The 22,466-nt window shown below is 34.7% G+C and overlaps 1 protein-coding gene across 3 annotated transcripts in view; it reads right to left on the bottom strand.

Annotated features, from left to right (window-relative positions):
• Positions 1–3,671: 3,671 nt before the first annotated feature.
• Positions 3,672–22,466, bottom strand: part of GRM7 (glutamate metabotropic receptor 7) — a 1,027,380-nt gene continuing 1,008,585 nt past the window's right edge. For 2 of the 3 annotated variants that reach the window (XM_031954361.1, XM_031954377.1), the window contains exon 11: positions 4,824–4,881. Coding sequence is in view for 1 of the 3 variants with exons in the window: in XM_031954369.1 (XP_031810229.1) it covers positions 4,832–4,881 (50 nt within the window). In the remaining 2 variants the exon portion in view is untranslated. Of the gene's footprint in view, positions 4,882–22,466 lie in introns of all 3 variants that reach the window. The other variant, XM_031954369.1, reaches the window with a different exon arrangement.

The following is a 22,466-nucleotide window of genomic DNA, read 5'->3' as shown; positions in this document are numbered from 1 at the left end:
AACTTTTACATTAGTATCTAATTTTAATGTTGATGAAAAAATATAATAGCTAACATTTATATGTGTCAACTTTGTGCTAAGCATTGTGGTAGGTGATAGGTGCTTTACAAATATTATCTCACTTGAAAGTCCCAACAATCTTGGAAGGTAGATGCTATTATTATTGCCATTTTACAGTTGAAGAAACTGAGGTAGGCAGGTTAAGTGACTTCTATGAGGTCTAGAAAATGTATTGTGTCTTTTAGATGCCTATTTGCCTAAACTTTATTGGAATTATTTGCATCCTGCCTTGATTTAAGGTCCAGTTTCAAATCAATCTTTTGCCCTGATGACTTTCAACCTAAGGTACTCTCATCTCCATTCTCAAGCATATGCTACCTAGGGCTGTCTGTTATAATTTTATGTGTGTGATCTGTCTCTTCAATTAAGTCTTGTTAAGGTAGAGACTGTGTTTTATTTGGTTTTATATTATCCTCAGCACACATGGTGCCTCTTACAAAGAGAGCAGTCATGGAATTTTGATTGCAGTTTTGACTTGAAAAATTCCCCAATTTACGAAACTAAGGAATCAAATAACTCTGGCTGGTCCCTTTTCCCCACTTCTATAATCATGGTCCCCCAAGGATGATAGAAAATGAGACATAATAAGGTAAGTATTTGGTCCATTTCTTATTCAGTTACCAAAGGAAAAGATCAATGCACCCATCCCATCCCATCCTTACTTAGTAGATCAAGAAACATTTATTAAGTACCTACTATTTGTCAGGTACTGGGCTACATTTTGGGAATTTAAAAAAAAAAGTAAACATTAGTATCTATTCTTAAGGGGCTCACAAATCAAAGAGACTATTATTACTCTACTTTATAGATAGGCATAAAATTTCATGCAAACATATATCACTATCTCCTCCTTTTGTGTGCCCCAACTCCATCACAGAATTTTTTGTTTTCTTGTTTTCTAGTGTAATATTAGCATACGCCTTTGGACGTAGACATCCTCAATGTTGGGAGAGCCTAAAACTTTCCACCTTCACCTACCAACCCACCTTCTTTAGTTCACATGTCCTAAAGGTTCGACATCTTTCATGAAATCTGAGTCATCTAATGGCCAATACTTACTGGTGTATTGTACTTTTGGACTGATTTAACTTCTGTTCAAATTTACAGGTTCATCGAGTTAAAGTTTCCATTTACCACCAAAGCCAATGGTCTCAGTTAAATCTGGCTTTCCATCAACTCTCCTTTCCTTCTTTTCAGTCATGTACATATACATACATCATGGGATCTTTTGGATCCTATAGACTCTGTTACTTTAATCTTGTTTCAAAATTAAAAGTCCTTCTAGTGCTTTATCTATTCTAAATGACCAATATAGTATATTTTCCTTTGTTTTCCAGACACTTCTTTATATTACCTCACCAGGAGATAATTTGGCTTAAATTTTATTCTCAATCAAACAAAACATTTCTCCATTCTTTTTGTTTTCATTTTTTGTACAACTTGGATTTTGCCAAGCCCTACTAGTAGGAAAAAAAAAAGTGATTTTACTGTGAAAGAAATAAATCACATATATTAGGATGGGGTAATCTGACCATTTGGCTCCTATGTCATAGTACGGCTTAGCTAAGATTTACAAATGTAGCTAATTCTCCATTCTCTATAGTAATGAGAAATTCAAAAGAATAGATAATTCAGAATTAATACTACCATAAACAAATGGATAGTATACAGTGCCATGCATGGTGTTTTGTTGCTGTTTTCATGGAAAGCATGAATCATGAATACAAATTGTCACCTTGATTTAGTTAGGTTAATGACAGACCACATTCATGTGAGTTTGCTTTTCCTTCAAATACATGTTGGACATAGTGAAGAGTATTAGTATGTAAGTGATTCTGATTTACAAGACATTTAATTTCATCCTAGCCTAGGGTCCTGTATGTGCTACTTATTTTATATTTTCCCCTTCATTCACACTGTGATCTACCCAAACTGACCAATTTTCTGTTTTTTCTATATCACATTCCATCTCTCATCTCTGCCTTCACATACTCTGTGCCCCATAGCAGGAAAACATCACCTTGTTACCTCTCCTTAGAAAGCCTATTGTTGTACAGTCATTTTTCAGTCTTGTCTGACTCATCATGATTTTTTTATGGGTTTTCGTAACAAAAGTACTACAATGGTTTGCCATTTATTTCTCCAGCTTATTTTGCAGATGAGGAAACTGAGGCAAACAAGATTAAGTGACAGTCACACAGCTAGACAAATGAGATTGGATTTAAACTCAGGTCTTCCTGACTCCAGGCCAGGCACCTTAGGTGTCTCTTTTGGAGTTAAGTTTCCTCAAAATTCAATTCAATTGAAAATCCCTATATGGATTTATAGATCCTCTCAATTGGTAGTCTGACCTCAAAATTGATTTATGTTCACTATGTCTCAATTTGAATTATTTATTTATCTCTTGCTGTTTCTCCTGTAGCTTAATAGTCACTTAAAAACACTTGCTGAAAAGACCCACATGTGCAAAAGTGTTTGTAGCAGTTCTTTTTGTTGTAGTGAGGAATTAAAAATTGAGTGGATGTCCATCAATTGGAGAATGGCTGAATAAGTTACTGTATATGGATGTAATGATATATTATTGTTCTATAAGAAATGATGAGAAGGCTGATTTCAGTAAAACCTGGAAAGACTTACATGAACTGATGTTTACATGAACATGAATGAAGTGAGCAAAACCAGGAGGACATTTTACACAGAAACAGCAAGATGATGATCAACTATGATTGGCTCGGTTCTTCTCAGCAACACATTGATCCAAGACACTTCCAATACACTTGAGTTGGAAGATGCCATCTGTTTTCAGAGAGACAACTATGGAGACTGAATATGGATCAAAGCATGATATTTTCATGGTTTTTTTTCCTTGTGGCTTTTCCCTTTTTTCTCATTTTAGTTTCACATCATGATTACTATAGAAATATGTTTTAAATGATTGTACATTTATAACCTATGTAAAATTGCTTGTTGTCTTCATGAGGGGGATATAAGGAAATTGAAGGAGAAAAAATTAGAATTCAAAATCTTATAAAAATGAGTATTAAAAACTATCTTTGAATGAAATTGGAAAAAAACAAAATACTATTAAAATTTTTTTTTAAAAAAAAGAAGAAACTGCTTTTTCAAACAACAACAACAAAAATAATTGTTGATTGACCCATTCTATAATAAAGTATTTGACCACTACTGAAAATGTGGAAAAATATTTGTCCTTTCATTGCACTTTCCTACTCTTTTGCCATATTTCCTCTCTCTGTCAAATGTCTTTTTTTGCTGATTGGGTCATTAGCTTTTAATGAGCTGCCTCATTTCAAATACCATATTCTGGGTAAGTTCCTGGAAACATAACACAACACTTACATCAATCTTGTGCCCATTATTTGTCTATCTCAGAGGTCTTCACTTATTCCAGGATCAGGAGATCTAGATCTTTAAAGATGTCAGAAGTCTGATCTCCAGTTAAGGGAGCTTTTGCTACTGGATTTCATGTCTTTAAAGAGCTTCAAGAAGTTTGACCTTACTTTTGCACATGTCCCTTAACTGAGACCTTCATGAAATACACTAACTAGGAGGAGCGGGGAAAGAACTGAAAATATTTATTGCAGTGAATAAAAAAGTTAACCAAAGTCTTTTATTGATACATTCTTGGACAATATCACAGATTTGAAAGAGAATGGAAAGGGGGGAATTTCGCGGCAGGGTTGATCCACTAAATTGGCACATAAGCAGCAAGATTAACGAAATTACTTCTTACAAACAGTAAAAAACATACATGCTTTTTTTTTAAAGTTCTTATCACACTGGTCAATCATAGAGGGGCATCAACAAAACCTCAAGACATAAAAAAGCCATAGTCTTTCTTCCAAATACCTTAATTATTAAAATTATTGCAAAATATTCATATACCCTAATTAAAGTAACAAAATCGAACACAAATACAAATATCGAACATAAAATTTGAACATGTACTGTAAGATACATTACTGGCATGCATTCCAAATATCAAGACCTCTATTCAAGTCCATCAATTCCTTTTTTTGTTTTTTTGTTTTTGTTTTTGTTTTTTTTTTTTTTTCCATCCTTGCAGCCTATCATACTGAGGATAGATAGGTGGGGCATACTTTCTCAGCACAGTTTTTGGTCTTTAAATATCTTTTTTTTCTTAAAAAAAATAACATATATGATCTGCTGTGGTACAATAATAATAATTATACAGTAATGTACAGATATAGTTTTTGTCTGCCGAGATTTTGTTCGTTGGTTGGTTGGTTTGTTTCCAAATAATCTGTCATCTGAGAGAGTAGGGCTCTGAGAGAACTGAGCATTCAAAACAAACAGTGAACTTGGATACAACATTGGATGGCAATATGCAAAAAATCCTCACAAACTGTACAGAAAGTTTCAAAACCTTGCAGTCTGGAAGTACATACATAGAAAGACAGATTTGCCCCTGGAAAGTCACTGCTGCTTTTTGCAGTTCACCCATAAGGAGCCTGGGAGTTGAGTTTCAAATCTCCTAGTCACAGAGAAGGCCCAAGACCACAGCCAAATGGCAGTGCGGATGCCAGTGACTTAAGCCAGGATAAATTAAGAATATTTCAGAAGCAGATGTTTAGGATGCTTGGATCCTCTAACATTGGTCTCCAGTAACTGCCTGGCCGTTTGACTCCTCCGAGGATGATAGGCAGCAGGACAGGAAGAGTCCGTGCCAGGTTGGGTGACTGAATAACTGAAGATCTCCAACCTCCTCCCTCACTTCAGATGGGACAGGTTAGATGACCAGGTTATTATAACTGACATACTTCTTTTTTGCAGCAGGGCCTGAAAGAGAAAAGCAACATAGAAAAAAATCACCTCGAGCAATGTACCCATTTACAGAGATAAAGCACTACCATCATTCCCCCAAAGCCAAGACTCCTAAATTGAAAGGGACTTCAGAAGCCCTTTGGATCAACCCTACTTGCAACAAAATTCTCTCTTCTCTACATGAAAAGCAACTTGAGCCATGCACAACTGGAAGGCCTCTACCAAAGGCCTCCTGAAGCAACTTGTTCCACATCCAAATAGTCCTAATTATTAAAATTGTTTTTCTCTATTTCAGTCCTAAAACTACCGTTTTTCAACTTCTACCCACTGCTTAGTTTGAGACATTGCAATGAATTACAACAAGCCTAATGGCTCTTCTAGTTGACAGGTAGAAATTCATCTGCCAATTAACTATGTTTACAATATTGGAGATGTAAGAGAAAGGGAGGGGAGAGATACAGAAGACTTATCTATCAGAAGTAAGATAAGAGACAGTTTTTTGCATGCTTTCACATATACAAGTGCTATTTTTTTAAGCAAATTTGCTAATTTTTGAGAATATAGTGGATTCTTGTTCAATAAATCCTTATTTCCACAACATTATTATCTCAAGTCACTAGACTTTGGGGCTCCCTGATGCTCTTCCAATATATTCATCCTATTCCCAGATTGGAGAATTTCCCATTTATGCCCTATGTTGTGGCATCTGTCTGGATGATAATTAATTAACACTTACCTTAGAGACAACCTAAGTTGTCAGAATATATTGTGACTATGTCTCATTGATCTTTCTTTGGAAAATATATTGACATTAATTTGGGTTCATTTCAGATTAAGTCAACCTAAGTGGTATTTATCAGTTCAAAGTCTCACACAAATTATCATAGATTTGGTTTCATAACATCATACACTAAAAGTCTCAAATGATAATTAAAGAAAATTGATTCCATTAAGATTTTAAGCCAACTTAAAATTTTTTTGGTGTCTTAGGTGTTATATTTAACAATGGGCTTTATAAAAAATACCCATAAATGTCATGTTGTGTCACCCTCTCCTCCTCCATTTGATGAAGCGATTTTATACATTTTAAGACACATTAAACATTACATTACATTACATTACATTAAAAAACAAAACAAAACAAAACAAAAAAAACCAAGATGTCAATATTCCAAGTTGTCTTTGATATTTTGACTCAAACCACAAGTGTATAATGGCAAGAAATACCACAGTAATGATCAACCAATCAGTAACCATTAGTGACTTCTATGTTATAGGCCCTGATGAGACAAAGACCAAAATGAAATCATTCCTGCTCTCAAGGAGCTTACATTCTACCACATATGTAAAATTTGTGCATAACAAATGCAAATATTCAGAGGAAACATGCTCTGTTGACACATTTTCTTTAGTAGTTGAAGCTTCACTAGATTTTAAGTATATGTGACAATAAGAAAACTCTTGTACTGCAACTATTCCATGTGATTCAATCGAGAGGCAATATGATGTTGTAGAGAAGTTGAAAAGACAAAGTTGTGTGAGGAAGACTGGGGGCTCAAATTTCATGGCTGGTAATCATTACCTACCTGTGTGTGTTTCATTTCCTAGTCTGGAGAAAAAAAAAGGAATAACACAACCTGAGTGTCTTATCTTACAGATTACTGAGATGATATTAAATGTATTAGCATCAGCAGCATTTATAGCAAACTTCAGCTGAATGTCACAAAATAAATTTCATGGAACAGCTTGGATCAGCTGCCTTCACAGCAAAGGAAAACAAACAAACAAACAAAAATACTTCTTTCTTGACCTAAATAGGAGGTATCCTCCTCTGCCATGGTGATATTTAAAGTCTTTACACTGTACATTTTTGTGAGAAAAGAAACAGTAGTTTTTTTTGTGTGTATGTACATTTGGCCTTTGTGAGTAAAGGAAAATCTGTAAATGGGCTGAAATCATTATCATGTGTTCACTATTTACTAACTAGGAAGCATGTGTGATCTGCATTGTGATGAAAAATAGATTTAGGTTAGGGTACTATTATGAATCACTTCATTGATATGGATTTCATGCAAGGATGTACAATGAACTGAGAATAAATACAGTTTTCCCTCAGCAGAGTGTGTGTGTGTGTGTGTGTGTGTGTGTGTGTGTGTGTATGTGTGTGTGTGTGTCTTTAGGCAATACTGAAAAGATTTTTGGGGGGTAAATGGGGGATAGTCTATTCTAGTCAGATATTACAAGAATAGTTAGGTAATAATATTTTAATGTAATTCATACATATGTATATGTATATATACCATCCATATGTGTATTTTCCCACAATTACATACATGCACATAGATATTATATAGATCAAGAATGGGTATATTATATGTACATGTCCTTTATGTACATGCACTTTACATATGCAAGTATTTGCATGTAGGCACATAAATACATATTTTGGGTACACACATATTAACTTTTGCCCTACCAAAGCCATCCATAGATCAAGGGAACAGTTATAAGTTATCAATTTTTTACTGTTATCAGTTGCTACTTTGCTAAAGCTCTGGAATACCAGTTTATAATATTATCAAATTTGCCTAAATTAACTTTCTCATAAAACCACTCCAAAAGCTTTGTGTATGTTAACATCTCCCATGCCACACACACACACACACACATACACACACATACATACACACATACACACAACACACACATTCTCTTTCTCTCTCTCTCTCTCTCAAGAGCTACATTTAAGTTCATTTATGAGGATTTCAAGTGTAAATATTTCTACTCCAACTTTTGCAATCATTAAAAAATAAAATAAAATTATTCTTTTGTAGTTATTGCAGTGAGAAATATGTATTTTTCCTTCCTTTTTTGTCAGAAAATTGCCTTTAGCAAATTAAAAACTAAGAGCCCAAACAAGGGATAGCTGTTTGATATATTAATTCATTAATTTCCATGCAAGATTTAGAGAAAAGTAGAAGTCACTCGTTTTGGAAAAAATTTTCCCTAAATTCAAAATCCATTATTTATTGGCATTACTAACAGTAATGGTGGTGAATTATGAAGCAAATATGATGTAAAACTACAGAGAAATCAATTTTCTCAAAGAAAGTCATTCACAAAAATGGCATTAGTACATTCTAGTTTGAATACAGCCTTTTAAAGTGCAAAGCTTACTAAATATCTCCTGGAAGAGAGTCTATTTTTTTTTTTTTTTACACTATCAATCTCTGTCTCTGTGTCTCCATCTGTATCTGTCTATATCTCTTTTTAACAATGACTGGAAGACAATGACATTTTGTTCTTCATGTTAATTCTCTCTCTCTTTTGACCTAATATACACACAGTATTGGTGAACACACAATGAATCATGCCTTAGCATCCCTTGTCTTTGTTTTGAGGATTTCAGAGCAGAATACCAAGCTCCTCTCAAGGTCTTTCTTTATAGAAGACAGAAACTGGACTTGCAAATCATCCTACTTTGTATCTGTTACCTTTCCTAGTTTCAATTCCACAGAACAAGATTAAATCTGATGTCCCATACCCCCAACTCCACTTTCCTGCCTCCTTTTGTTGTCTCTTCCTTTAGAGTAAGTTGGTTCAGAGCAGAGATTGTGTCTTGCTTTTCCTTCCTTCCTTTTCTTTCTTTCCTTCTCTTCCTTTCTTCCTTCCTCCTCCCTCTCACCCTTTCTTTCTTTTTTCTTTCTTTCTCTTTCATTCATTCTTTCTCTCTTTCTCCCTTTCTTCCTTCCTTCCTTCCTTCCTTCCTTCCTTTCTTTCTTTTGTTCATTCTTTGTTTCTTTCTTCTTATTCTTCTCCTTTTTTAAAGTAATCCAAGCACAATGCCTGGTCTATATTAAGTGCTTTGTGAATGTTTATTGGATTGCATTGAAATAGAAAGATAGGCCTTAAATAATGGGGAACAATCTACAATTATAAAAGAAGTATGTACAATGCAACAATGTCAGATCCTGGATATAAGGAATACAGCTGTCCTTTGTCTATATGCAAATCATTGTCTGAAAAACATGAAGGTGTAATCAACCCATAGGTTATTTTGAATATATGATATCATGGAGTTCATTTAAGTTGATTTTTTTTTTTTTCTTTTTGAATCAACTAGTAATGTTGATTGTCATTAGAATCAGCCTTCGATATGGTACTTTTGGAAATGTCAACAAGAAATTTAAGGAATAAGAATATCATAGCTTTCAAATGGATAGAGTAATGCCTAATTCACTGGATTATTGTGAAACTCAAATGGGTCAATGCAAGTAAAATACTTCACAAACTTTAAAATAAAATACCAATATCCTTTATTATTAATATATAGTACTTTGGAGCTTGTTATCCACTTTTATGTAGATTATTTTACTTAATCTTCATTTTGATCCTATGACATGTTGCTGTTCTAATTTACTTATTAGCTGTGTGACCTTGAACAAGATATCCAGGCTTTCTGTGCCTCAGTTTTCCTTAGAAAAATCGATGAATTTAGAATTGAAAGACTGTGTAGAAACACACTCACTGATATCTGAAAAAGTTTGTGATTTTAAGCAAGATATTAGACTTTGAACCCAAGGCTACTAGTATTAAAACCAATGCTCTCTTCATTATGCTGCACTAACCTCCTTTCAGAATAACCACTATTATGTTTTTTTTTTTAAATATGTGTGAAACCACAGGTAGAACATGTCACTCTACTTCAAACTGTTTGACAAATTGTTAGTTTGACAAGTTTCATAAGCACCATAGGCAATGAAATAATCATAAGAACTAGATGCTAGAACCATCAGGAACAATGAGGTAATATACATTGGCCATTGGTACAAGTTAGTTAGTTAGATCAGTCCCTTTAACACAGAGGAAGAAGAAAACTGGGCATATGAAACCAAAAATAGAGCTAGAGGTAATCCATACCATACCAAACATCCATAAATTGAGCTCCTGACCCCAAAGGAATTCTTTAATCTCCAGCTAAACTTATGTATCTAATTTTGATTGAAGTATTAAAAAGTAATTGGATATTATACGACAATCAATTCTGATGGATTTTTTTCCAACAATGAGATGATTGAGACCAGTTTCAATGATCTTGTGATGAAGAGAGCCATCTAAACCCAGAGAGAGGACTGTGAGAACTTAATGTAGATCGCAACATATCATTCTCACTTTTTTTGTTGTTCATTTGTATTTTGTTTTCTTACTTATTTAGTTTCTTTCTAAAGACTACAATTGAAAGGCCAAAAGGTGATAACAATGCTTTGTAGTATTGTTGAATGATGTATAAAAAAGTTTAGTCCTCACTACTTTTTTTTTACTTTTAACCACTTAAATGAAGGAAAAAATAGTCTGGCTAAAATTGAAAAATTTGTTTCTTTCCCATGGAGAAAAGAGAAAGTAAATGTTCTAGGGTTCCTAGGAAAATCTAATTTGTATTATAGGATGTAAGACATTGAACTCTGATTGACATGGTTCTCAAAAGATTCATTTGTGAAACATCTGGTTCAGAACCAAGAGAGTGTCTCTGTTATGGAACAACTAGAAACAAGACTACTTTTTGTAGTTAAATTCTGAGTAATTTGATTGCTATTATGTGATTGAGTTGGTTCTTCTACTTGGGATGGGATTAAAAGATATCTCTATAAAATGACTGTATCAAGATTTCTATTGATTCACTTTTTCCTACAGCCTGGTGAGGTGGAAAAAATATCTAGTAAGAAGATGCTGTAAAGTCATGTTCTGATCACTTCTTTCTTCTTTCTCTGTCAGACTAACTTGTATTTAACTACTTTGTGTTTATGTATATGAATATGTTTATGTATATGTATACACATGCACACACATTAAAAAAACAAAACAAAAAACAAACCTTTTATTTTTTTTTACATATGTCCACATGTTCATATATTCATGCATATTTACAAGGAGGAAGTCAGAGATCTGGGCATTCTGTCACAAGACTTGGGTTCAGAGGGTCATAATCAAGGACCTACTATGTGTCAGGCATCTGAGGCATGGCAAAGAACATCCCACATGATAGCTTCCCATTTAACTAATTATGCTTGCCTATTAAGGGCTCAGCTGTTTCAACCCTGCTGAAGAACTGCATGTTGTTCATCAGTCATGAGCGACTATGACTCAATTTGGGTTTTTTTTGGCAAAAATACTAGAAAGGTTTGTAATTTCCATCTCCAGATCAGAGCCTATCTCTCTCTCTCTCTCTTTCTCTCTCTTTCTCTAATTAAAGCTTTTTATTTACAAAACATATGCATGGGTAATTTTTCAACATTGACCCTTGCAAAACTTTCTGTTTCAAATTTTTTCCTCCTTCCCCATCCCCTCCTTTAGACAACAGGTAGTCCAATACATATCAAATACATTAAAATATATGTTAAATCCCAATATATGTATACATATTTATACAGTTTTCTTTCTGCACAAGAAACATCAGATCTAGAAAGAAAGAAAAAAAAAACTTGAGAAGGAAAGCAAAATGCAAGCAAACATCAACAGAAAGAATGAAAATGCTATGTTGTGGTCCACACTCAGTTCCCACAGGCCTCTCTTTGGGTGTAGATGGCTCTCTTCATCACTGTCATCAGTTGACAATTGAAACTGACTTGAATCATCTCATTGTTGAAAAGAGCCACATCCATCAGAATTGATCATCATATAATCTTGCTGTTGCCATGTACAGTGATCTCCTTTTTCTGCTCATTTCATTGAGTATCCGTTCATGTAAGTCTCTCCAAGCCTCTCTGAAATTACCCCGCTGGTCATTTCTTACAGAACAATAATATTCCATAACATTCATATACCACAATTTACCCAACCATTCTCCAATTGATGGGCATCCACTCAGTCTCCAGTTTCTTGCTACTACAAAGAGGGCTGCTACAAACATTTTTGTTTCCTTCCTTTGGGATATAAGTCAAGTAGTAACACTGCTGGGTCAAAGGGTATGCATAGTTTGATAACTTTTTGTGCATAGTTCCAAATTGCTTTCCATAATGGCTAGATCCATTCATAATTCTACCAACAACGTATCAGTGTCCCAGTTTTCCCACATCCACTCCAATATTCCTCATTATCTTTTCCTGTCATCTTAGTCAATCTGAGAGGGGTGTAGTGGTATCTCAGATTTGTCTTAATTTGCATTTCTCTGATCAATAGTGATTTGGAGCACCTTTCATATGGCTAGAAATAGTTTCAATTTCTTCATCTGAAAATTATCTGTTCATATCTTTTGACCATTTCTCAATTGGATAATGGCTTGAATTCTTATAAATTTGAATTAATTCCCTATATATTTTATAAATGAGGCCTTTACTGAACATCTGAACATAAACCTGTTTTTGCAGTTTACTGCTTCCCTTCTAATCTTGAATTAGTTTTGTTTGTACAAAACCTTTTTAACTTAATATAATCAAAATGATCTATTTTATGATCAATAATGATCTCTTGTTCTTCTTTTATCACAAATTCCTTCCTCCTCCACAGATCTGAGAGGTTAACTATTAGATCTGAGAGGTAAACTATCCTTTATTCTTCTAATTTATTTATAATTTCATTCTTTATGTCTAGATCATGAACCCATTTCGACTTTATCTTGGTGTATGGTGTTAAGTGTGGGTCAATGCCTAGTTTCTGCCATACTCGTTTCCAATTTTCCTATCAGGTTTTGTCAAATAGTAAGTTATTATCCCAGAAGCTGGGTCTTTGGGTCCTGTGAATCTAAGCTATTCCACTGATCAATTACTCTATTTTTTTAACCAGAACCATATGGTTTTGATGATTGCTGCTTTATAATATGGTTTTGGTCCAGGTCATTTTACAGAGGAGCAAACTGAGGCAAATATTGTTAAATGACTTACTCAATATCACATAGCCAGTGTCTAAAGTCAGATTTGAACTCCTGAAGAGTCTTCCTTATTCCAGGCCCAGTAGTCTAACAACTGCACCATTGAGCTACCAAGAACTGCAAATGTTGTCCTAAATTCAGTACCTTCTAGATCAGGACTTCTTAAACTTTTTTCATTCAAGACCTTTTCCTGCCTGAGAAATTTTTATACAATTCTGTATTGAATCTGAGTTGAAATGTTTCTGACAATGTTTGTGTATGTACAGTGCAAAAGACATATGTTGTGAGCTCAGAACCAAAGCTGTAATGAAGTCACAAAATGCAAGAAGGACAAGCACTGCCAGAAACATCTTGGATTCATTACGTGTTTGGTTTTTAATTAATTTTTGGTCATTGTATAGAAAAACCTTTTACTGTTTCCAATTTTTTTTTTTTTTTTTTTTTGCCACTTCCACATTCAGTTACTCTATCATTTATAAAGTTTTGATGTAGATCACTTACCCTGAAGCAAAGCTCACTCACTCATTTCACTGAAGTTATGGCCTTGTTGTTTGGGTAATTTTGGACAAATCATTTGACCTACGAATTTTTAGTTTCTTCTTCTGTGAATGGGGCTTTCTAATAAGAACTCAGTCTAAAACAAAGCTAGTTCATAACAAATGAGATAATGTAGGTGTGGTGAAAATATTTAGTACACTAGAAAACCTTATCTACATGTAAGAGATTTTTATAAAAATAATCAAAACATTAATATTATATAACTTCTTCCTAACCATTACCCAGTATATCTAACTAGTTGTTATCTATTTATAGTTCAGGACTATTCATGTGATTTAAATTCTAAATCTATTTTGATGGATGAATAAGGCAAATGGATATTTTGTAGTCATATGATTTGGCAAAACATCAGAGAAATTCATTCTTAAAGAAACAGATGAAAACAATGTTATTTAAGTATTTAGACAGAAATATCTACAACATTAATGTCTCTACTATCATTGGCAGTGTATAGTATTTTGCAAATATGCCTTTTGTAAATACCATTCATATTATTGATATGTCAGTGATACTGAGCACGGCCCATCTATCAAGGAGGCTGGTAACTTTATAGGATGATATTAGGGATGTTAGAAAAATTCCTCTATTCAAAATCATGTTCCCAAACACTGCTCATCATTATGATAAATAGTCCATCATTATTTACTTTAGGATAAGGTATGACTTTACTAATGTACTCTAAATATAATGTATACACACACACACACACACACACACACACACACACACAAATTTCTTTTTGTTGTTGAGTTGTTTAAGTTACATCCAACTCTTTGTGATCCCATTTGGATTTTTTTGGGGAAAGAAACTGGAATGATTTGCTGTTTACTTCTCTAGCTCATTTTTATAGATCACCAAACTGAGGCAAACAGGGTTAAGTGATTTGCACAGGGTAATATTGCTAATAAGCTTATAAGGTCATGCTTGAATTCGGGATGATGAGTTTTCCTGACTCCAGGTCTGGCACTCTATCCATTGTTCCACTAAGCTGTCCATATACATATATATATATATATATATATATATATATATGATAATATATACATACATATATACATTCATACATACAGCCATCTATTATCTACTTATCAATCCATCTACATCTGCTTCTCTTTCTACCAGAACAATTACAAGAGAATCAAACTTGAAGAATGGAAATTTGGATAAAAGAAAGGGTTGATTTTTAATGTATACTGTACTGATGAGGAAAGCAGATTTTGGATGAGTTGATGGGAGGTGTGAAAGTCAGTGAGTGCCTGGGGATGGGAGTGTGGGAGGAAAATGAGAAGGACCAAGAAAGAAATATGCAAGGTTAACAAAGAAAAAAAATCACAGTCTTCACAATACTATCTTTGGCTGGCATAGGTTGTGAGAAATGGTTTAAAAAGTTGATCAGGGTGGAAAATAATTACAGTCTAATCAATCTAATCAAATTAATGTTTTAAGAGATGTGACTACTAATAACTAGCTGTCAGATTGTGGGCAAATTCCTCCTCCTACTTCTTCAGTTTGCTCATCTATAAATTAGAAAATTGCACTAGATATTGCTTCCTACTCTATCTAACCTTGCATGAGTTGAAGCAATCTTTAAAAGTTTGACACAGTCAGGAATATGAAATATTTGAGAGATCAGAAACCTTAAACAAAACAAATTGTCAAAGGTTACATTTTAGGGTTTCCTCTTGTGACTTTCTTATATTTGACATAGCATGGATTTCTCCTGTAGCAGTGAATGTGTGTGTTCCCCCCAGTGACCTTCATATTATTCATTACTTTCTTCCTCTTCATCCCCAAACACTTGTCTGCTACAGCTTCTTTTGAGACAGTAGACAACTATTCAGGGACTGTCCTTTGGGTTGGAGGAGGAGTTGGATCTGTTAAATTGTTAGCAGGCAGCTAGTAGAGAAGAAGAAAAAAAAAAGTGGTTTAAATATGAAGTGCCAAAAGGAAAAAAAAAAAAAAAAAGGATTCAAAATTTAACAGACATGGAGGGAGAATAAGAATTTTCATGCAGAAATATGTGACAAAAATGGGTAGTGCCAATCTGCCCCTCTACTCTTGCTAAATGAAGACTTATCTCCTTTTTCCAGATTGAGGTCAGGAGCATGAATAGGACATTAAAGGAGTATTTTTTCCACTAATCTAAAAAAGAAAAAGCAGCAAAAGAGTATTATTTTTCCAACAGTAGACAAGAGCATCTAGATGGCCCCAGTGGATTTGTTGAGGTTCACAAGGAGACCCTAAAAGTTTGGCGTCACAGGCTAGTGTCGCAAGGTGTCTCAAAAGAATTTGTAAGCTTAAACCCATCTCCAAGTCACAGGGCAAAATTTATGGTAATTGTAATGTCAATTGAAGTGAGCTAAGTTCCAAAATGATTTAGCAAATAACCAGGAGCAAGGAGACAAATTTATTCAGTTCTTTATGTCACTGAGATGTTAATTTTATGACTCAGATGTAGAACTGAGGAGTGGTCTATTCACCATTGTATCAGGAATTTGGTTATCACCGATTAGTAGATTATCACTGACAATCTGCTATGTTTGTAGGGCTATCCTAAAGCCAAAGGACTTTAGAATCAGACAGATTGTTAGAACAAAAGCACCCTAAGTTCAGGGGACCCCATCATCGCTATGTTTCCCCTAAAGCTGTGTCCCATCAAATTGAGTGTCAGGTCTGGATTCAGAAAGCCTCATCTTCCTGATTTCAAATCTGGTCTCAAACACTTAATGGATATGTGACCCTGGGCAAATCACTTAAACTGATTTCCTCATTTGCAGTGTCCTCATTTGCAAAATGAGCTGGAGATAAAAATAGCAAGCCACTCCAATATCTTTGTCAAGAAAATCCCAAATGGGATCACCAAAAGCCAGACAAAACTATACAAAGACATCAAAAGTTGTACAAAGAAGAAACAAGAAGTAACTGGGATCAAAAAGGATTCTAGATAGATCTCAGTATGATTGGCACTACTGTTGAATTTTTAGCTCTCCCTAAGGTGTGCTGCATCTGAGGACATTTTTCTTGTCATTTATAATGCTATTATATATCATTAAATCCTTGTTTGTTTGAATTATTACATGCTTTTCTTTGGTCTGGGAAAAAGACAAGTAGCAATAGGGACTCATGACTTGAAGTTTTGAATGAACACTGCCACTTGGATGGCTTTCAACTGGTGTATGCTGGTGCTGTCAGTCATGGACATTTAAAGGTGATCTAGGCTCTATAATAAATTTTCAACCATTCTCTTCCTCATTAACACTGTCATAGCACAGTGGGTAGCACTGTCTTTCTGCATTCCAGACTCCAAGAATATTTTTTTTTCAGGGGGTGAAGAAGAAGACAATAAGTATTTGTATAGTATCTACTATGTGATAGACACTGTGCTAAACTCTTTCTTGATTTTCAACAAATATTTCATTTGATCTTCACAATAATCCTGGGAAGGAGGTGCTATTATTATCCCCATTTTATAAACTAAAGCAGAGGTTGAATGATTTGTCCAATGTTACTCAGCTAGGACATATTTTAGGTCAGATTCCAATTTGCATCATCCTGAATGTAAACGCTCTGTCTACAGCACCAGTAGCTGCCTTCAGTAAAGCTTTTCCTTCATATTTCTTTTAATCTAATGATGTGGTGCAGGAACTTTAACCAGTCTATCCAGTCTCCATCATCAGGGATATATGGAACTTTAATTGAACCCATCCTATTCCCATAGTCACACACAAAGGAAGACCAAATTGCTAGGACTGTTTTGTTAGCATATCTAAAAGCATACTCGGCTTCTCCCAGCTTATCATGAAGCTGCTCTTTATGTAAACATAATGGGTCTGTGAGCTTGTTTTTGACTAGGACCCTTCCTAACTCTTCTCTAAATCCCTAGATCTTGCCCTTACTTCTCATTCTCTGACCTCTGAAAAGTCCCTTCTGTCTTAACCTGTAGCTAAATATATATTTTTTTAATTTTGTGTGTGAATCTTTTCTTGTCAATAAAGGGCTTTTGTGATTATATTGTCTAATGTGAATTCTTCATCTGAACCACTATTCTTTTACCAGCTCCATCTTCATTTAAATATTATTTACTCCCTTTTGATTTCACTGATATAAAAGTCTCCTGTATGGGAACTCCCTCTATCAATGAAGAATGCTACCCATTGTGCAAATTCCAGTCTAAGAGCGGCCTGGGTATCCTGATTTAATGTAGATGAAAATTAATGGATGGGTTGGGTGGTGGGAAGGAACAACACATATGTTGTCATTTTCCTTAAGGGAAATCTTTCCACTGGAAGGTTCCAAATTATATCTGTAGCAAATTTTCCACTGAAAGTAAACCCAGTGAAGAAGATAATAGAAGGTATTAAAAGGTTTTAACCAAGATAATACCATCATGCAAATAATTGTCAGCATTAAGTTTGTCTCTAAGCTCTCCTTCATAGGAGAGCTTCATAGGCTAGACATATGCTATGTGAAAGTGATTTGTAAATTCTAAAGCCTCATGCCCATAGCACGGTTTGTAACTTAAGGGACAAATACTCTGCAATTAGCAAAGTGTATAACATAGTTTGTCAACACAGAAAGTGCTTAGAGCAAATCAGTGTGAAAATTCACATTTCCCACTAGAGGTCCAGCAGAAAGGCAGAGTGACACCTTCAGCCACCAGTGCTTTTCTATACAATAACAGAATTCATTTGGCCACAGTAGCAATCTTTGCATCCTTGGGGCATTTCCATAGTAAAGAAGATAATTCAGGCTTTTTAATCTTTATTTACTCTAAAGAAGGGAAGAGTGGGGAAAAAGGCTGGCAAATATATATGCTGCAAGTGCTTGCTCAATACTTGATGTGAACGTTTTCTATTTTAATTTAAAATGTATATAAAATATATTATTATCATCATTTGTATGTATATGTAAATATGCACTTATATATGTGCATATATATATATATCTGTCTGTATGTGTATAGATATGTGTGTGTGTGTGTGTGTGTTCTATATCAATTTCACTCTATTTTTCTCTAGATCCTTAAATCTACAGATGTTATGGCTGGGCACTCCTTTAATGGTTCAGTAGGAACTAGTGTTAGAATCTAGAGCAGGGCTTCTTAAACTTTTTCCATATGTGATCCCTTTTTTCCCGAGAAATTTTTATGCAAACCCTGGGTATATAGTATATAAAACAGATAGACAAATCAAATATTTACTGATAAGAAATCATAAAGCAATTTGTTTTAAAACAATTTTTGGCATACATATAATTTTACCATTTATTAAAAACAAAAGCAAATTTGCATACTAATGATAAGGATGTGTTTATTTCTTTTAACGTAAAGAATTAAATCTTGATGGAATGTTTGATACATTTTACTATTGCCAAATTTTTTTGTGACTCCCACATTCAGTTATGCAAACTTATATGGGGTTTCAACTTATAGTTTAAGAAGCTTTTTTCTAGAAGCCTAGGATCCAAAACTTGGTTCTTCCATTTATCATTATTTTATAAGTCATTTAACTTATTTAGGCCTTAATTTCTATATCTGTAAATGAAAGGGTTGAAATAGATCAGTGGTTTTTAATATATTTTGTGGCAAATCAATTGATGTCTTCTCAGAATATTGTTTTCAAATCAGTAAAATGTAAAAAATTACAAAGAAAATAAATTTTATTGAAATAAACATGTATCTTTACTCCCATCCAAGTTCATGAATCCAATGAAATATTTAATATCATGAACCCATGGACTCCTTAGGAAGGGTCCATGAATCTAAGTTATGGTTTTCTGGATTAGATATCTAAAGTCTCTTCTAACTTGAATGCTATGATGCCATTTCTCTTGAAGACTTGCTTCCAGCTTGATCCCTGTAGCCATTAGAAAAGAGAGGAACTCTTGTAGAATAAAGGACTATTATTCCCATTACTAAAATTAGCTACATTGAGGAGACAAGTGAGCCAACTTAGCTAAAGTAGTAGGGGACCCTGAGGGAGTGACAGGATGCAGTATGTACCAGGTGGGTCAACCACTGACACCACCATCTTGACCATCACCTCTCTTTAGACCTTGCTGGCAATTGCCCAAATGCTGAACCTAAAAGTCAACTCCCAAACTGCAAGCCAAGCTTCCATCTGGTTCCCATGGCTATCTTAGAAGGAGCCACCAAGGACACCAGCATTAACTATCAATCAACTATGTCCTCAAAGTCAGGAAAGTCAAATAAGTTCAGAAATAGCACTGCCTTCAAGACCAGAACAATAGTGAATATTTAAAACTGTGCAAGATGGTAGCAAGGCACAACCTTGTGATCAAGAAATATTCCAGCTAAAACACTGCTGAAATTATAAACCACTAGGAGAGAAGTTGTGCTTCCTTCCCACTCTCCAAGGCTATCTACCAGGGGAACAACACTTGTGGAGATATTACCTAGCATCTTCTTCCTCCTCAGCAACCAAGCTACCAAAGACCCAGAAAAGAAAATTCTTATCACCAACATCCTTGATACCATATAATGGTTCAACATGAGAAATGATTATGGCTTTGTTAATGGAAATGACATTAAAGAATATGCATTAATATCTCCCTTTCTGTTGTATCATAAAAATCATAAGATCTTTCCATTTGATTTACAGCTAAAACTTTCTCTATGTATTGACTTTCCCATTTGAATGTTAGTTCTTTGAAAGCAGAGAACATCTTACTTTTCTATATTTGTCCTCAGTGTTTATCACAGTGCTTTGCATAGTGAAAGCATTTAATAAATGCTCTTTCAATTATTCATTCTACTTAGTTCTGCTCTCTTGGGCCAAACAGAGCAACTTTATTTCCCTTTCCATGTGAAATTCCTTTTAGTACTTGAAGACATTTATCAGATCTTTTCTGAGCATTTTATCAGATCTTTTATTCCCTAGGCTATCCTCCCAAATTCTTTTAATCAATCTTTTACTGGCATGGAATGTAAGTGGTTGAAGACCTAAGTTTGGTATTGGGTTTCTACTGACATAGACAAAGATGATAAAAGAGAACCATTTTAAAAAACATGTTTATCATCCCAGAGCTCAAAAGATCCTACTGCTTCCATGAAGTCTTTTCTTATTATTCCAAATATTGATCATTGTCACCTTTAAATTATTCAAATCAAGAAACATTTATTAGAGACTGGCAATTACCAAAGTTCCATTCTGAATGTTGCAAAGACAGAGATTCATTAATTAATAAACAAGCATCTATAACGTTCTTGCTATATGCCAGACATTGTGCTAATCCTGAAGATCTGAAAACTAAAGCACCTATGCCCTGAGAAATTTACATTCTAATGGTTAGAGACAATAATCTTTCTCTTCAAGTAGATTATAATCTAATAGATGGATAAGAATTCAATGGAAGTATAAAAAGGGATAAAGAAAGGTCCAAATTGTCACAAGAAATATGAGGATTGAAAAACAGACCATTGTCAGCTGAAAAATGAGGTATCAAGGTTGACTTCATGCATGTCTGACCTAGACCTCTGTTGAGAATGATAAATATTTTTAATAGCAGAAATGTGGAAGAAAGGAATTCAATTTGATTCCAGAGAGCAGTCATCCAGTATGAATAACACAGGGGTAGGATGAGGGAGAATGTATTTATTAAATATATTAGATGCTTACAATGTACAAAACACTGTGATAAGCAATAGGAAGATCAATGTAGAAACATAAGATGTTCTCTGTTTCTAAGGAGCTAACATTCTAATGGAAAAGTCAGCTTATATGGAAGACTTAAGGTGTAAGTCAAATAGATAGAAAATTCGTTCTTAGGGTGTAAAATTAAGGTAGATTCTGATACATCTTCTTTAATTCATCCATTTTATCTATAAGGAAAAATCCATGAATGGAAGTGGAGGGAGAGAAGGCTCTGAAGTCATGTCAAAGTCAGATTGAGGATTGTGCAGACTCAAAGCCAGATATAACAAGTGTTGAAATGGTATATGCAAAAGTTGATATTTCAGTTTTGATTGAATCACATATATGCCTGATCAGTGCTGAGGGCACTTCCTGCTTTGAGATGGTGAATGAACTTATCTACTTAACGGCCACTGAGCTGGAAGGATTGTTGTTGGAATCCTAGTGTTAACAGAACCTGAAACAAGGCACTAAGTACAAATGACAGAAACAATGCTTGTGTTCACACCTTTAGAGAGCTCATATAAGCCAGAAGTATTTAAGTACTCATTGGAGTTCATACATTTGGGAGATTTCAGGTTTTAGTATGAGATAACCGAATTCACACCTCCCTTGAAACTCTTAGGGCCAGAGAGCACTCTGGGAGGAAACCCATAATCCCATTCTCTCAGAGGAGGAGTTAACCTTTGGGAGATCATATATAAGAAGTGGACAGAGACTCAGTCAGGGGAGTTCAGTTGAAAAGATTCAGAGTCGAGGAGTGTCAGTCAGTTCAGCAGAAGCCCACTCTGGGAGGCTCAACCAGATTCACTTCATCTCACAGCTATGGTGGCTGGGCTCCTGCACTTCCCTCACTGAGACCAAAGAGTGAAAGGCTCTCCAGAAAGCTGCCGAGACCCAGGCAAGGAGGTGCTGGCTGGAGGCTGAAGAAAGCAGAAACAGAAGCAACGGAAAATCTGCAAGAGCTCTTGGAACCAAGCAGAAAGATAGGCCTCTAAGAAAAACTAACCGGGTTATATTGAAGGATGCAATAAAAGATTTGAACTTTTAGCACCTGGCTGCATTTGGGTAATTATTACTTTCAACTGAAACTAAGGCTGCCTCCAGAAAACCTCCCCAAGAAACCTGCTCTCAGAGAGAACCATTATATTATTTTAAAGAACAAGAACACCACAGATTGTGATAGTAAATAGTAAGCCAGTAAATGATCAATGTTCCTTTGACTCCTGTAGATAATTTCAGGGTGATTTTCAATAATTTCCTATGAGAGTAGGGCAGGGATCACCTACTATCACTCATTATGACCATGAATACATGACACCTAAAGTAAATGTCTTGTATTGGCAAGCTAGAGCATGAGTGATAGACTATTTTATATTTGTATTTTTCTGATCTTGGGGTAAGATTAATATGCCCAGCATGGAGATGATCTTGTGAATGAGAGAGCAAGAAGTTCTGGATTCTATAGCTCTCTCTGGTTCATTCTTTACATTTGCCAAAATGCTTTTGCTAAAGTACGACTCATG

The sequence above is a fragment of the Sarcophilus harrisii genome, chromosome 1 (genome assembly GCF_902635505.1).
Source record: "Sarcophilus harrisii chromosome 1, mSarHar1.11, whole genome shotgun sequence".
Lineage (NCBI taxonomy): Eukaryota > Metazoa > Chordata > Mammalia > Dasyuromorphia > Dasyuridae > Sarcophilus > Sarcophilus harrisii.
This window is presented reverse-complemented; position numbering and strand designations above follow the sequence as displayed.